The 18,258-nt window shown below is 45.3% G+C and overlaps 1 protein-coding gene across 4 annotated transcripts in view; it reads right to left on the reverse strand.

The window, feature by feature from the left end:
• Positions 1-16,612, reverse strand: part of SFSWAP (splicing factor SWAP) — a 474,828-nt gene extending 458,216 nt beyond the window's left edge. For 2 of the 4 annotated variants that reach the window (XM_069215345.1, XM_069215349.1), the window contains exons 1-4: positions 16,275-16,612; positions 11,469-11,638; positions 10,551-10,682; positions 6,299-6,378 (exon numbers count right to left, since the gene is read on the reverse strand). In XM_069215345.1, the coding sequence (XP_069071446.1) occupies positions 6,299-6,378; positions 10,551-10,682; positions 11,469-11,638; positions 16,275-16,507 (615 nt within the window). In that variant the 5' untranslated portion in view covers positions 16,508-16,612. Of the gene's footprint in view, positions 1-6,298; positions 6,379-10,550; positions 10,683-11,468; positions 11,639-12,082; positions 12,249-16,274 lie in introns of those variants that run through there. The other 2 variants (XM_069215346.1, XM_069215348.1) reach the window with 2 other exon arrangements.
• Between the last annotated feature and the right edge of the window lie 1,646 nt (positions 16,613-18,258).

The raw sequence follows: 18,258 nt of genomic DNA on the forward strand, positions 1-18,258 counted from the left end.
AAGACCCAGTCATGATCAGCAAGATAACACCTGCTCAGGCTGCAGGCTCTGACGCCCAGAGACCCCCACACTAGGTGATTGGTGGCGAGCCAGATCCCTTGGCAATGTGCCCATGACCACAGTGTCAAAGGAGGCAAGACCCTACTCTCCCCCTCCCCACCTTGCTTGGTGACGTACCACATCACAGTCGTGCTGTCTGTCAAAAAATAGACAGACGGACCAACCAACAATGGAGGGAAGGAAGGGGTTTAGCACTAGCCGGACTGCCTGCAGTTCCAGAAGGCTGAAGTGAAGCACCTGCTTCTCCAGAGACCAGTGGACCCTGATCGCCAGATGAGCTCCCCACCCAAGAGATTTCACCCGTCACTTGTAGTCATGGACAGAAAGGGGTGGAGCCATCCTGCGAGTCATGTTCGCCTAGTTTCCCCACTAAGCACTTCACCTCAGCGATGGAGAGATCACAATAGTGCCCAACAGGTCTCCCCTGTACTGTAACCACTGACTGCAGAGGCACCACTGCAGGACCCTCATGTGCCATCAAGCATGCAGGACTAGGAGTACGATTCTTGGATGTCGCAGATCCTCTGCTATTGAGGAAAAGCGAGGAGTAAGGTGGTGTCCAGAACAGACCCTCTGAGCTGGGTTGGTTGGAAGGGTTACAGGTGAGATTTAGGCTTGTTGATCAAAAAGCCCAGACCAAACAGCAGGGGTGCGGTTGACTGCAGATCGCACAACACCAGCGCCGGCGGACTGGCTTTGAGGAGCCTATAATCCAGACAGAAAAATAGGGATTCACGATCGTCTGAGATGGGTCGCAACCACCGCCATTACCTTTGAGAAGATTCAATGCACTGATGTCAATCCAAAAAGATAGTAGCACAAATTGATTGAGCGTAGAACCCTTCACAGATCTCAAGTACTTCTGATAAGACCGCAGGATAGAGTAATGAAGTACGCATCCTGCAAGTTTAGGGACGACAAAATGTCCAAGCTCCAATGCCAGTAACACCTGAGCCAGTGTAAGCCTCTTGAACTTTTCCTTTTTAAGGAAGAAGTTCAGGCTCCTCAGATCTAGGATCGAAAGCGGACTGCTGTCATTCATGGGCACCGGGAAGTAGGGTGCGTAACAATCCTGGCACCGTTTCTTGTCTGCCATTAATTCCACTGCTCCTTTGAAGAGGAAAGCTGCCACCTTCTGTTGCAGAATGGCCAAATAGTCGGGAGGTGGATACGAAGGAATGGTGGGGAATGGGTGGCAGAACCTGGGGAAAGTGTAGCCCTTTTACACAATTTGAAGGACCCATAGTCCAAAATAATGGCCTTCCAGGCCTGGAGAAATCAGGACACCCGTCCTCCAACAGGTTTCGTGTGGGACTGGGAAATCAAACCAACTCTGCTTTCCTTGTGGCGCAGGTAAGGAAGAGAAGGAGGGTTGCAAGGAGGACCCCTCTGCCTTTACTTCGAGCCAGGCACTAATGGACCAGCAGATTCTGTGAATGCTGGACTGCCAGCATGAACTGGTTAAAGTAAAAGGAGGACCTTCGTCCAAAGCCGTAAAAGGAGTTAAAGTCCTTGACTACAGTCGGGAGCTGAAGACCCAAAGGCCCAGTTGTGGCTTTGGAGGCCTTTAATCAATCCAGTGCAGAGTCTGCTTTGTCCATGAACAGCTGCAGTCCATCAAATGGGAGGTCCATCAGATTGGCCTGTACATCAGATGACAAACTGGACGATCAGAATCAGGTATGTCGACGTACCATCAAAGAACTACTCGTGGCTCTGGTGAACAGAGTCTGCTGTGTCCAGTCAGGAGTTAATGATGTGGCTAGAGCCATTTTACCCATCCGCAATAAGCTCCAGGAAGTCTTTCATACCTGAAGGAACATGTAGAAGTAACATCTGAGCCATGTCCCATAAAGAGTGGCTGTAGCGAGCAAGGAGACCATACCACCCGCAGAAAAGGCCGTCTTACGCCAGGCTTCTAAGCACTTTGACTCTCTGTCTGAGAAGGTTGAAGGGAAAGTTGAGGGGAAGGCACCTCCCAAAACTGAGTCCCTGAGCAAGAGGCCTGCGTGACAAGGCTCTCTGGGAAAGGGTGCGTTGAAAGGAAGGAAAGCTAAAGCGCCAGGCTAGCAGACGGTTGAATGCCAGGGTCGATGGATATTTCTCCCATGCCACCACAATAGGTTCCAACCAGGCCTGATGTAAGAGGAAATGGGGTTCTGATATGGTGAAAGAAGGCAAAAGAATCTCAGTAAGGGCACTGGTCTTTGAGTCAGTGGTTGGCAAATGCAAATCTAACATCTGCAGTATTCAGCATGACCTTAGCAGGATACAACCTTTAGCACTGGAGGGCCCGTGAGTTAGTCTCTAGCCAGTACAATTGAGGTGTCCAAACCACTGACTGAGGACAGGCCCTGAAATTCCAGAGATTTCTGAGGTGGTTAACCCCCAGAGAAATGCTACACTGGGCCTGAATCCCTACCAAATATTTCAAGGAGTCGCAATCCCGGGCTCAACATCCGTAGCGCTGTGTCTGGAATTCGGGGGCAGGGGTGGTGAAGGCGGTAGTGGCATTTTCCATGGCATAAGCTGTGGCACAGCAAAACACAGAGCCAGATCAAGGCACAGTGGTATCTGCTACTGATCCTAGGGCACTGCGCCAAAGGGAGTTGTTTGAAAAGGAATGAAGTGTGGAACGAAAGGGCAGCGGAGGGCGTCAAAGCCATTGTAAGGATAGCATATATAGCTCTCAAGAACGCTGCTAGATTCTTTCCTGGGGTCGGGAACATAGGAAAGGTTGGTTCCAGCGTTGTAAGATCGAAGGATGAAAACACCAGATCCAAAGGTGCAAGTAATAATAGTCTGTCCAAAGCTGGGCCCAAGGGTGGAGCAGGGTGGAGCGGAGGATCGCTGGAGAGACGACAAAAAGCGCCCACTCAGAGGACGATTGTCCTGCAGGAGAAGGTGAGCAACGAGGTGACATACCTTTAGAACAGTGGTTCCCAACCTGTGGCCCAGGGACCCTTGGTTCACGAAGCCTCCTCAGGGGGGTCAGTGACTGCTTAGAAAATTCAATAATATTAACAGATTATGTCCCCATCTTTCAGTAATGACTCAGTTGGGAGTCCCCGGAATACAATAATGATTCAGTGGGGATCCCCGGGTTTCAGTATTGATAACGTCGGGGTCCACAGCAGTCAAAAGGTTGGGAACCACTTCTCTAGAATGCTTCTCCTTCTTCCTGCCTAAGGATGAGATGAGGAGCAGAAACTGTGTCAAGAACATTTTCGATGTCTGCGTTCCTTCGTCCGGGCCATAAAGAGTTTTGCCTCCTGCTCCTTGATGGCCTTGGGTTTGAGGCTCAGGCAAGAAGATTGCCTAGAAATCATGGTAGGACCCCAGGTACCACAGACAAATCGCGTGGGGGTACAAAATGGACATCTGTCCCTCGCAGTCCCTATAAGTTTTAAAATGCCATATTTTAGGCCCGAACACGTTGGTGCTATTTTTTTGTAATTTTTGAGTAAGGAAAATTCCTCAACGCGTAAAGTGCCGGATCAGTTTTGAAGGCGCGGAAGAGACAGAAGTGACGTTGGTGAGCAGGGATGGGCGCTTTATGGCTTCAATGACGTCATCCGGTGTCACTTGTGGAGCCAACTGAGTCCAGCACCCTCTTCCTGTGACCTCATTGCTTTTAAGTTTCCAGATCCAGTCTGACATCCTGGATATGTTCTACAGGTGGGGAATCTGTAGGTAGAAGTATCCATAAAAAAGGACTTACAGGCAGACCATAAACAGTAATACCATAAATGCTAGCATAAAGCTCATGTGCCTGTAGGTATAGAGTGGTGGCTCCGGGTGCCATGAAAAACTAGGCCGTGTACTAGCTGTAAACGTTTTTAGGCTTCTTTTCTTTTAAGTTATAAGCAAAACTAATAGTTTCCCCTACGAACAGCACAGGAAATATCTGGTTCCCGAGCATCACCAATAGGTACGTGCTCATTCACACTCCTGCAAAAATTACAGAGCTGACTGCACATGCAGAGAGCATATAAACAGGGAGAAGCTTGAACAAAGTGTGGTATTAACTCTGCGAACAATACCAGATACAAGCTTCTGGAGACCCGTGCGCTGCAGCACCGGGGGAACAATACCAGCTACAAGCTAGACTTGTGCACTGTAGCACCGGGGGAACAATACCAGCTACAAGCTTCTGGAGACCTGTGCACTGTAGCACCAGGGGAACAATACCAGCTACAAGCTTCTGGAGACCTGTGCACCGTAGCACCGGGGGAACAATACCAGCTACAAGCTTCTGGAGACCTGTGCGCCGTAGCACCGGGGGAACAATACCGGATACAAGCTTCTGGAGACCTGTGCGCCGTAGCACCGGGGGAACAATACCAGCTACAAGCTTCTGGAGACCTGTGCGCCGTAGCACCGGGCGAACAATACCAGCTACAAGCTTCTGGAGACCTGTGCGCCGTAGCACCGGGGGAACAATACCAGCTACAAGCTTCTGGAGACCTGTGCGCCGTAGCACCGGGGGAACAATACCAGCTACAAGCTTCTGGAGACCTGTGCGCCGTAGCACCGGGGGAACAATACCAGCTACAAGCTTCTGGAGACCTGTGCGCCGTAGCACCGGGGGAACAATACCAGCTACAAGCTTCTGGAGACCTGTGCGCCGTAGCAACGGGGGAACAATACCAGCTACAAGCTTCTGGAGACCTGTGCACTGTAGCACCGGGGGAACAATACCAGCTACAAGCTTCTGGAGACCTGTGCGCCGTAGCACCGGGGGAACAATACCAGCTACAAGCTTCTGGAGACCTGTGCGCCGTAGCACCGGGGGAACAATACCAGCTACAAGCTTCTGGAGACCTGTGCGCCGTAGCACCGGGGGAACAATACCAGCTACAAGCTTCTGGAGACCTGTGCGCCGTAGCACCGGGGGAACAATACCAGCTACAAGCTTCTGGAGACCTGTGCACTGTAGCACCAGGTGAACAATACCAGATACGAGCTTCTGGAGACCTGTGCGCTGCAGCACCGGGGGAACAATACCAGCTACAAGCTAGACTTGTGCACTGTAGCACCGGGGGAACAATACCAGATACAAGCTTCTGGAGACCTGTGCACTGTAGCACCGGGGGAACAATGCCAGCTACAAGCTTCTGGAGACCTGTGCACTGTAGCACCGGGGGAACAATACCAGCTACAAGCTTCTGGAGACCTGTGCACCGTAGCACCGGGGGAACAATACCAGATACAAGCTTCTGGAGACCTGTGCACCGTAGCACCGGGGGAACAATACCAGCTACAAGCTTCTGGAGACCTGTGCACCGTAGCACCGGGGGAACAATACCAGCTACAAGCTTCTGGAGACCTGTGCACCGTAGCACCGGGGGAACAATACCAGCTACAAGCTTCTGGAGACCTGTGCACCGTAGCACCGGGGGAACAATACCAGCTACAAGCTTCTGGAGACCTGTGCACCGTAGCACCGGGGGAACAATACCAGCTACAAGCTTCTGGAGACCTGTGCACCGTAGCACCGGGGGAACAATACCAGCTACAAGCTTCTGGAGACCTGTGCACCGTAGCACCGGGGGAACAATACCAGCTCCAAGCTTCTGGAGACCTGTGCACTGTAGCACCAGGTGAACAATACCAGATACGAGCTTCTGGAGACCCGTGCGCTGCAGCACCGGGGGAACAATACCAGATACGAGCTTCTGGAGACCTGTGCACTGTAGCACCGGGGGAACAATACCAGCTACAAGCTTCTGGAGACCTGTGCACCGTAGCACCGGGGGAACAATACCAGCTACAAGCTTCTGGAGACCTGTGCACTGTAGCACCGGGGGAACAATACCAGCTACAAGCTTCTGGAGACCCGTGCGCTGCAGCACCGGGGGAACAATACCAGCTACAAGCTAGACTTGTGCACTGTAGCACCGGGTGAACAATACCAGATACAAGCTAGACTTGTGCACTGCAGCAAAGGGGCAAACAGTACCAGCTACAAGCTTCTGATGATGTGCACTGCAGAAAAGGGGCAAACAGTACCAGCTACAAGCTTATGGTCCCTGCCTGTTCACAAATGCAAGTTGTGCTCTTCTAATAAGAGTATATTAACATGACAAATACCGTTTCTCTCTTCACATTAAATCACAAAGTTCAATGACATCCTCTGCACGCTATTACAAATATATACTGTATACAAAATGTACACTGGGCATTTAACACAGATTTTCCAATTTACAGTAACATTTCACATTGAAAGCAGACATACCAATTCAACATCGGATGGCACGTTCGCCCCCAGGGGAGCTATGAAGGGTTCCTCACTCTCTTCAATTACCACTGGTTCCACTAACAAAAACAAAAAAAACACAATGTAAGAGACTCCTACTGCAGGAACATTTGTTCAAACAGCTACAAGGATGCACATTCTTATTGGATGTTTTGTTCTTGGAGGTTCAGTAAGAGTCGCTGCAGCACAATTCTCAAAGCGTAATGTGAAAATGTACACTTCTAAAGCTCTCACAGATATTACACCAGTATGTGTAACAGTACATGTGAGCAAATTGCTCATACGTGTAGGGACTGGAGGTTTACAGAGCAGGATGCTTCGAAAATGTAAACACTTCACAAAATTGTAAACAATATCAAAATACTGAAACAATTAGAATTCATAAACTACAAAAAAAATGGATTTATTTTTTTCCATGGAGATCACACTCTGGATTGGTCGAGTGCTGTACCAAACATGCAAGACTAAAGATGCTGAATACTTTTGGGAAGCTTTGAAAATTGTGGCTTTTCAACAACCGCAGTAAACATGGGATTGACTCATCATCATAAAAGCACAGTTATCTGGGCCATTTGCATCAGTTTAGGGGCAGATCCAGGGTAGGAAACACCGTTGCAAACTTTTGCAAAACCAATCAAGTTACGACTTTGAAGGAATTTCGAGGATTCTGCAACAACTATCAGCCTCGAAACTCTCCCTTCCTCCTCTTTACCTTTGTATAACACAAACATCAGGATAAGTTAATTAAAAAGGTGTACCTTTCTGAGCTGAATAAGTGGAATTCATGTTTGAGAAAAAAAAAAAAATCCACAAATACCAATTTTGTGTTCAGGATTTAGAACTGATTAATCTAAATTAACTTAGCAGCTACCTAGGTGTGTAAAGAGTTTAAATACATTGTCCTGTTTAATGTAACTGTAACCTGCTGCAGGCACACTTCAAGCTTACGTTGACGTAACTTAACGGATGTGCCCACATCTGAGCTTTAGTCGTGTGAAGCTCTGGCCCCAAGACATGAACATTGGAAACTAGCAGGCTCTGCTAAACTGCTTTCCGTCGGTGTCCCTCATAAGGCCATCTATTCACTCACGAGAGTTCAGTTATGCACCTGCTTGTTCTCTTGGGGAGAATGTAGCCACATTATAGCGGCTGGCAGCGTGTGTCTTTCTTGTTCTCCGGTAGCGTAGCTTCACCACTAATGTATAGGGGTTGGGGGAATAACCTTGTCAGTATACTGTCATTCAGAGAATATTATTAACTGGTATAATAAACATTTTACAGACTCAACACGTGAGTTTTCTTCAACACTGAGCAATAAACTTAGAAACAACAAAATTCCAAAACAGCAGGAATTTGCTCCATGGTAAAATGCAGGCTGAGAAAGCGCTACTTACTTTTAAATATCAAGAAACCTCTGAGCCAGCAGTCCATGCACACCTGGAGATTGTACTTTTCTTACACAATCTTGAGAACTGCAGCCAATCTAGGGCTTTTCTTTAAATATGGAAAAGTGTGCAACGTGTGAATGTTGATAGACTCCGCGTCTTGGTTCGCTTTCAGTCCTAGCTGAGGTCCTCGTTTATTAGAGTATACCATTTGTACTGGTTTGTCTAAAAACATTGACAATCAGTGGAAACAAGCTTCTGAGAACAATGAACAGCTAAGAAAATGAAACTTTTTATTACAAACTACATGGATATGAAGATTTCTCCTCATGCCCTTCCTGTAAATAAACCTACTCAAACTTTGCTCAACCATGAAGAACACTCACCGAGTGCCTTTTGATCTGTTCCAGCTCATTTTCAGATACTTACATGTGTCTCTTCTTATAGCAAACAAATGGTGAATGGTTCTTTCTGCCCCTTCCCCAGTAGCGTTTCATCAAGCCTCGCTACATGAAAGTTTGCCTCCTGTTGCAGAAGCCAGAATGGCTTTTCCATCTTCTCTGCGAAGCACAGATGAGGATTCTACCTCAAGTCAGTTTGGAAGTAAAACAGATTCAACTACAGTGTCCAACAGTGAAACAGCACAAATGCACTTCTCATGATACTAGGGGACACAAGAGTTGTTCACTCATAGCCAATTAATGTGCCAGTTTCCCACAACACATTTCCCTATTTGTTTGTTATACAATTATTTTTCTCCAGACCCAGGCAGTCTCTTATGCTACTTTTATTTAGTATCTTTTATTGCATCATTTAGTTACAACTCTTTGTATATAACAAAGCTTGCAATATTGTGTGATTGTTTCAACAGCGACTCAGTTCACCAATCCCCTGACAGCAACCTGATAGCTCTCAACTCTACTGATTGGGCATTGGGTAAGTCAACCAAAACAATTGTTTTACTTACTGTAATAATCTTATACATTATTGACTTTGATTAAATAGATTTACCCCCGATAATCTCTCTGTTTTATTTATCTTATCTGTAGCTTTTCGTCTAGATTATGGGGTAGCCCTAACTCTTAAATACTGCAAAGGCAATTAGCACTTAAGTGCCCAAAACGCTTTGTGTGAGGAGGCCCTTGAAGAACATAACTTAGCCTAGATATAATGTGAACATTGCAAGACCCGAGTAATCATTTGGCCTGGGGCTGTGTAGTGTGTGCGATGGTGTCAAGAACTGCCTATAGTGTGTATGATAAAGTGTGACTATAATTTAATATGGATATGCTGATGAACTGTGAAAGCTTAAACTTAAGGTCTTTGGCGTCCTGCTGTGCTTGTGATTGGCATATAGGCGGGGCCCGGGAAGAATGGAAGCATGTCTAATGTGTACTGCTATGTTACATGGAACGTGGATAGCATAGAACTGCTGTACACGAGGCATCATAGCACTCAATCTTTCTGCAGCAAATACTAGATGTCTAGCTGTATGTTTAGTTGCAGAGCTAGGCAGGGTGTGTGAGATCCTCACACGTGGTCTGAATGTGCTGTAAATGAGGTGCTGCGCGGAAGCATGCTCATGTTTAAAGGGTATGTGACTCGAATTTATTGTAGTTGCTGTGTGCTGTCTTGGAGACTGTTTATCACCCATAGGCAGAAAACTGAAAGAGACAATAGTTGAATGCCTCCCAGGAATCTAGGTGGTTTGAGCTGAACTGAGAAAGAAGACTGTTCTCTTGAGTGAGATGGATTTGAGACTTCATCTAGTGCTCGAGTGATTTTACAGAGTGCTTTAAATATGATCTGTCAAGGCACTGGGAGCCAGTGCAAGGGCACAAAGACAGGCGTGTTGTGCTCCCAATGTTTCACTTTTAGCAGCCTGGCATTCAAGTGTGGCACCTGTCACACTTTATTTACAAGAGATTTCTTGGCTTCTAGATATAGTTTTTATAGTTCATGAGTTGACGAGTCTATGGGTTTCCACCGTACTGGTCTAGGGCTTTAAGACATTTTTAAGTGCTTTGTTACTGGATTTGAGTATATAAAGTTCCTTGGTGAACCATTTTGATTACCTGATGCGAGGCAAGCACAATATTGCTCGGAAGCAGTAATGGCACTAAGAGCTTTTGACAGCCATTTAAAGTTGGAATGGCTGATGCAACATATCCTAATATTTTCTGGAGCAGGTTTCGGGTGGTTAAGTGTTTCCAAGGTGGACAATTTCAATGTTTCCCAGGCACATCAAAAATTCATTGAGGAAGCTTACTTTTGGAACTGCGAACTTCTGGATTTGTAATGTTGACAGGGTTAGCAAAATGATTGCTACAGCGTGGATGAGAGGTTACAGGTCGAACAGAGCCAATATAAAACATTTTGATTGATGGGTAGGCTTAGGGATATCGCGATCACCGAAGTCTAGCAGGTGTATTTGGGTGGGCAACCTGGGGAAGCTTTGAATGTATGCTAGATGTTCTTCCTAATGTGAGCTACTAGGTGGCAAGTTGACCTGTGACAAAAAAAAAACAAGGGCTGTGCTAGCCTTACAAGTATTGTTATAAGGATTAAATAACAGAAATGTACTTAAGGCCAAACCAATAGCAATCTAATCTGTTATCAACAAACTGTTGTCACCTAGCCAGCAGCTAATCAATGTGATTCACCTCTAAGCCTTATGAAATACAGCCAAATACAATGTTCACAGACTGACACAAGCAGACCATAAAGGGTGCCCAGACATCAAAAGGGTTGCAGAGCCATACAAACAGAAATGCACTACATAAATACAGGCAATTTAACAGACACCTTCAACATCATATTCCAACAATATAGACGCGCTTCTGTACCTTTTTCTTTTTGGCTTTCCTCTTCCTCTGTGGGCTGTGATGGGTCATAGTAATCACTATTATAGCAGAAACCCACAGAGTTATAAGCATCATCTTCTGCAAGGGCTTCGCTCAAGCGCTTGTATTCTTCCTCTTGAAGGAAAACACATGTTCTAGTTAGCACAATGCAGTTAAAGTTGAACACAGGCCTAAAGCGTTCGAAAGGTGACTAGAAAAACAACAGGTAATAAAGTAAGCATTGATGTCGAGAGTACCTCAGATTTAATTCTTCCAGTTTACGAACGTATTTGATAACTGTGCACAAAATCATCAACTGATTAGTGCACGCTAAGTAGGCCACCATGACACAGGTTCCAAAGATGGCAACAAGGCATTTATTTTGCTCTTTAAAACAATATACAAGCATTTTAACTAAGACCTTGGAGGGGCAATGTGATCTGAATGTCCGAATGTCCAGTACTTAAAACTTCCACATGCTCTCACCACTAGCCCCCACCTTCAACACCACAGCAGGGCACAGCTGCAAACTCTTTAGGTCAACATTTGGCAGGAAAATGGAAGGACACGCAATTTTCCTGAGAATTTCTTAAAATTCAGAATTCAGGCAAGACACTGAAAATGAGACAGTAATACACAAAAATACTAGCTTTCATTTACAGTCCTGTGAAGAATAATTAAAGGGTATTTGGTTTCAAATTCCAGCCTGCCCTCAAAAGCTGGGCAGATTTTCTGAGGGTCTACAAATAAACTATGCTGAGGTCCTCTCTGATACGCAAAGTCTCCTGCTTTTCCCATCCACTGGATACTGTCAAACAGATAATATCAGAGAGAGTGAGTATATGTGCAGAAGTATATTATTACTTTATTCAGTACATTCTGATACACCGTATACTTCAGAATTGTTTTCGTGGTCAGTACCTTGCCTTGCCTCCTCCTCAAGCAAGTCCGTATGCAAGGCTAAATACCTCTCTTCATCACAGAGAGCCTCGATTCTTGCTTCCTCTTCAGACAGGTGGTAGTTACGATTCCAAGAAGTGTGTTCAGCATCATAATCAGAAAGGTCATGCAGGTGACCACGCCCGTCATACCTGCAATATGAAACCGCTGGTCAACTTAGTAGCTTTGCCTTTCTCGTTCCGCGACATGACAAAACTTACCTGTTACCATTCGCTTTTTACTTTTAAGCAAAATATCTATTTGAACAGTGCCCACCTACTTAGACTCTAAAATCTGTATTTATGATTTAAGAGATGTAGACACTGCTTAAGAGCTAGAAAAGATGATTTTTGAAAGGAAAAAAAACTCTATAAAAATGGTACAATAAAACTACAGTTTGAGTAAATTATTCTTACAGTTTTAAAGTGGACCTGTTTCAATATCGATATTACCCTAAATCGTTCAACTAAACACTGAAAAAGAAATATTGTTTCTGGAAGTATTAAGTAGCTTACATTAACACAAACCAGAGCATAAATACCTATCCGCAAGAACCAAATGCTGGAAGTTTCATTGCTTCTTTCTGCAAGTCTCACCTCTCAGGACAGATCTTCGCCACAGAAAGCTGCATCCTCCGGCGAATAAATCATGACTAGGCTCGACCCTAAGCCATGCTGCTGAGGAAGCAAGTTCTAGGTTATGTGACAGACAGAGAGAGAGATACAAGTATTGGAACAGCAGCAAACCTGTGCAGTTTAAGGTGAACTGCAAAAAATAAAATGGAAAAAAACACCTGAAAAAATAGGTGATGGTTAGATAACATGTAGCATCTTTAGAGAAAATTAATGTACAGTTGCTAATCAAACAGAATGTAGCATATATGCCAATTATAAGGTGAAGTGCTGCTACAGACAAACAGCAAGAGTGCAAGATGCCCCTGATTTAGAAGTTAAGAGTCAACATGATAAAAAAGACAATTGTTGTCCGGTCCTACTAGCCTCAGTTAAATAACATGTAATGCATTTGCTCTATTTCGGTAAATTTTAACTGCTTAGCAGTCTGTAGTCGGACTCAATCATGAACCACCAACATAGTTTTTAATACCAACATTAAAACAGGAGCACCAAACCAAAAAATATTTAACATTTGTGCTTTTTCTCAGCTTCATCCATTTGCAAAGGTGTTCTAAAAATACTTCTTTAAATGTTACTTTGCTGAAAAATTGCAGCCAGTGATTGATATCAACGAATTAACTTTTACTGCAACACAATTTTAAACAGTGGCTTTATGGAGGTTTTTCATCATCTCTGTATTTTTTTTTTTTACTTGCTTTCCCCATCAAACTTCATGCGATGGAAATTTGACTGACATCCCTGAAACAAGAGGGCATGAGGCACCCTATAAAAATCGTTCTGTAGTTATATAAAAAAAAAAAAAAAAAAAAAAAAAAAAAACTTTTGTTTTTATGAGCCTCAGACAAGTTTCTGCGCAATGGTGTCCATGAACTTAGGACCGAAGAATAAACCAAGAAGCCGTGATTATACGGTGAGCAAACTGAAGGGGCAAATACAGGGACTTTGAACTGCAGGACAACATTTAACTGGATTTTCGGAGTAAACATTGTTCAATAAATGCTAAATTGTGAAGACCGCTAACAATGGATTTTTATGGTGATCAAACCATTCAGAAAGTGGTTGTGGACTTTCCAAGCGGTTGTCAGAGGAAAAGAAGTTTTGCATCTCGGGGGCCAATTTTTAGATGCCGCTAAGGTGAAGCACGGAGTCTCCTGGGGGCACTAGTATTGCGAAGCCAAGACAGACAGCGAGGGTAGCAGTGGCCACATAGTACAGTTGACGGTTGTAGACAAGAGTTGACTAACGGGGTGGCACTGTAAGGCTAATGGAGCAAGACTTAGATTGAGTAGCAATAGGGCTAGTGCAAGATGGCACAGGATGCAAGACAACATGCCTACAAAAAAAACTGCATGGGGCAAAAAGGAAAGAAACTGAATTGGGAACGGGGCAGAAGAGACCACACACTGGGGTACCAACAAGAGGGAAGCTCCAAAAGAAGGAGAGAATGCATGATCAGTTCCAACAGAGATGGGTGTGAAAAGGGATATCGCTGGAGTTCTCAAGTGCGAACAGATTATCCACAGGGGTATGGAAATGCCATTGCCTGATGCCCAAGACATACTGTTTGAGGTAGAGAGCAACAAGTTTTTATGTTATTTTGTCCTTGGGACAAGTAAGCCCAACAGCCATTAGGCACAAACCCTTTAGCTGACAGTTTACAGTACCACATTACAGATCAGGGAAAGGCATTGCCTACGGTGGAAGTAAAATGTGTGTTCCTCTGTTAATGTAGTTCAAAGTTGTATTTATAGTTCATTAATGCAAAGCCTTTATTATTAGGGAGAGCACTAAGTAAATGTAAGCTTGGACTGCACTACTAACAATCGATCTAGTATAAAAATATGTATACACGTTTGCAAATTTTAAAAATATGAAGCTGTGTGAAATGCTCCCAGAATACTCTCTGATTAGATGCAAAAATTAGCAGAAGCTTGAAAGCAAGATTGATGATGCTTTGCTTTCAAAATAAAATGCTCATGCAAAAATGCACTAGGGAATTTGACATACCATTTCTTCAAAGGATCATTTAGTAAAATATGTTGTTGTGCGCCAGTATTTCCTAAAAGTATTCCTAATGAAAAATCAATGTAACCAGTTTCAACAAGATTATGGGAAACACGAAAATAAACAAGCACTAAAAAAGCCAATAGGGCTGACATTGTTGGTCAGCCTTTTAATTTTGCCAAATGAGTACCCTATTCTGACATTGTTTTAGTAAAACTTTATTGTTGTGGGAGTCACTATGGTGTCACCATTACAACACACATTTATAAAAAGCAAAAATATTTTTCAGTCTTGAAAAGCACACATTCCCACAGTAGTTCCTGGCACTGAACAAAAAAACTACTGAGCTGAATGCGGTCACTCACAGTGAAGCCAGCCGAGAGCGAGAGAGACATAATTTTAATAAAAACAAAAGGTCTTGTACAACCCCAGGTCTTATATATACCCAGAACGAATTAAAGTCACTGAAGTGCACCAATGGTATATGTCCTTGCATTAGTGCAGGTTTACGGCTTTCATGGATTCACAAGAATTTACAGAAGTAGGCCAGGAAATTGTACTCCTAGAAAATATTTGTGAACTACATGCTTTGGAGATTTGCTAATGCAAAAATCTGTTGAGTGTTGGCAAGTTCACTCTTACATCTGCCCTTGTCAGGAGTAAATTTAAAATCTTTCTCATTTTGGGAAAATATTAGCGAAGAGCTGGTGAAAAACCCCAAAACATGCAAGTCAGTAGGTCTGCACAGAATCAAAAGGGCATTCTAGCACTGGAACTATCGGTTACCACTATCTCTGGTCCCAGTATGTAGATCTGCAGAAAAGTGGCAAAATAAGGAATTGCTAGAATTCAAACCCTTTTATAATATGAACTCTGGTATAATCAGAGAGGCTAATATAAGAGCTCTTATATCATGAGGTTGCTGCCATGGCACCAAAGGGGCAAGTATATTTATTATACAACCTGTACAATGGACAAGTAGATATTTAATTAAATTCTAAACCCCTGTATACCGATCTGTACCCTAAGGTCTGTTAGCTAGGTTAAATGTAAATGAACCAATTAGGAGAACACACTCAACAATATTGAATGTTAAAAGAATCACCCAATTGAAAAGGGTGTGCCCCTGCCAGTTGTATGGCACTGTGGGGTGCAATACAGGGATGCAGGCAGACCACCAGCTAAAAATTCAGGGACTTGGGGCGGTTGGGCGATACTCTCCCCTCTAGTTCCCTACCTTCAGCATCATTTTTGGCAAATGAACTCCAACATGGCATTCAGGTCATTTTATTCGGTCAATATATTGCTATGCTTATCTCTGCATATAATAGTGTCATACTTGTTAGGCGATACATACTCATTTTCAGTTTATTCCCATTGCACAGAATCACTGTTGCATGTCGATACTTCTGTGTGCATGTAATTGCATAAACTAACGTTATAAAAAGGAATGGGGGTGCTGTGTCCCCCATCATAATTGCCACTCCAGTGCAAGTTTACCATTGTCAACCTGCCGTGGATCGTCCTCCAAACTGACACCCAACGTGGAAGTGGGAGGGGAGCCAGGCTGTCAATAAATGCTGAATTTTAACATTTGAGTGTCGTTGGAGTCACTAAAGAGAGCCCAAGCAGGCCGACATTAACAAAAATGCAATGGAGATGCAATTGTGATGAAGGTGAAGGGTATGCAGCGGTGCATGTGGTCATCGGATGGAGACAAGTCAAGGGAGAAGGAGAGAAGACGACTGGCAAAGTGTGAGGCAGATCAATGGACATGGTGGGACCTGAGACTATTCTGGCGGGGGGCCAGCTGGGGTGCCCTTGGCCTCTGAGGGAGGCAGGCATGCCAGTGGGGGTTCCCTGAAGGACCGTCGAGGCCAGTGTACCCCAGAGGACGAGCAGGGCCCTCACAGCCACAGGTGGGGGCAGGCACGAGGTGCCACAGGTGCACCGGGGCGGGCACGGCTCCCTGCACGGTGGGCCACTCCGTGAAGGCGGTGAGAGCATGTGAAAAGGATCGAAGTACTCCCCAGAGGAGGCTGCAGAGGGGTAGGCCCCTCCAGGAGCCTCGCACACAAGCAGAGCCCCAGCACCACCACACCCGCCCCCCTCTCCCCAGCAGAGACAGGGCCGGGCGCGGGTAACCGACCTATCGATCAGGGTGTTCGGGTCGCCCATCCAGGGAATGAGGTGACGGCCACGCTCCTGGTATCGCGCCATCTCGTCGTCGCGGAAGACCTTGCAGGCGTATCCGAAGACCAGTAGGTCGGCCTTGGGCCCGAGGGGTTCGGGAGCCGCAGGCTCGGGGGCCGGCACCGCCGCCGCCACCACCACCCCCGCCGGCTGCTTCATGGCGCTCTTCCGTGGCCCGGCTACATACATTCCGCCGTCTGGGTGAGGGAAGGGCCCGGCCCGCCGCAACTGTCACCGTAGATCCGCACCGCCGGAAGTTGTCGCCGGAAGTCACTCTGCGGCCATTTTGGTTTCAGACCGTTTCCCGGAAACAAAATGGCCCGTTAGCCACTTCCGAGATGATACGGTTCCCCGTGCCGCAGATTCGTCAAGCTGTTAAAGCCAACTAAAGCAATCAACACATCAAAGTCAGATGCAGAAATCAGCCACTTCATGTGCTTTAATGCTCGGCAAAATATTTATTTTTCTACTCTCTGTTAAGCATAGTTTCGAAAGTGCCGATTGCTGCCTCACACGAATAGGTACTTAAAATCCGGAGTCGCGCATGCGTATAGTTCCTCTTTCGGAAACTGCCATTTGAGAGTCAGGCAAGGCGTCAATTGCTCGAAGCCTAAAAAGGATGCTTCACTTCTTTGCCTGTCCCTGGTATGGCCACAGTTATAACGCCATCAGACACGTCACCGTTGTAATATATAGAACTAGAGCGCTAACCTTTGAAGGGACGAAAACTTTTAAGACCTAGGCCTCAGTCACTCAGATGCCGTTCAGCAGTAAATCATACAAGCATTGGAAAAGTTTGTCGCTTACGCGTCAAGAATTTCCAATTGTTTTAAGGACATTGAGGCAAGGATTACGCTTCTCCTTCTATGCTGTTTTTAAAATCCCCAACACAACAGCCAATGAGAATAAACTTTTGGAAAAGCTTCATTTTGCACAATCCTAAATGACATCGTAACTTAACGCCACTCATGGCACACAACACTGTGTATAAACATCATGGCGCCAAAAACTACCCTCTTTCTTTGCACTCATGCTGAGCAATGTAAAATTTTCTAGCATTCGTAACAAGAATTTTCAAATCTGTGTCAGGACCGGAGGCTCCGATTATGCTTCTCTTACTTTCCTACATATTTCACAGCAGCCAATAAAATACAATAACAATAAAACTGTAATGAAAAACTACACATCCCATGAACCCCATGTGTCACATGGCTCAATCCCCAACAACTCAGCCCTTCCATAGACACTGCCACCATCTTAACCTCCTCTTTCTTTGCTGCTCGGCAGCCAGATAAGTCAATTTTTTTCCTTGCGGGAGAATAAATCAGCACCATTACTCCCTTTTGTGTGTAAAAGGCTGCTTTATTGGAAACAGGAGCACTCAATTTTTCTGCCCTTGGCCTTGTGCCTTACAAAACTAAAGCCTCGCTATACATAATCTCTCCAATCAGACCACTCCCCCCTGCCCCACCTTCCGCCCTCCCTTCCCCTCTTTGAACTTGCCGCTCATTAGTCCAGTCCTTCTTTCTTCCTGCTCCTGTTTAATCTGTCTCGTACCTTAATAGTCAGTTGCTAGCATCTTGAGCGTGCAAGTCTCCAGCCCCTAAAGCTCCATGTTATCTTCGTAGCCCTGCTACTGTCCACCCTCGTCCAATCTGCAATTGTCTTGTCATATTTTCTTCCCATCCGTTATCGTCTGTCATGTGCCCGTTCTCTGTCTTCGCCACCAGAAAAGGAGAGGGGTTGACCACAAGGAAGACCCCTCTCCTTTTCTGCCCCCCCAAGGGACGCCAGTCCCTCGCACCCTGAGTGCACTTAGGATTCCTTAAACAGTCTCTTCAACACCTCTTTTAATTGGAGCAGGTACAATTCCATACCCACGAAGGACAGGTGTACGCCATCGCCCCAGAAAAATTCCTTGTCCTCAAACCTGATATCTG

The sequence above is a fragment of the Pleurodeles waltl genome, chromosome 11 (genome assembly GCF_031143425.1).
Source record: "Pleurodeles waltl isolate 20211129_DDA chromosome 11, aPleWal1.hap1.20221129, whole genome shotgun sequence".
NCBI lineage: Eukaryota > Metazoa > Chordata > Amphibia > Caudata > Salamandridae > Pleurodeles > Pleurodeles waltl.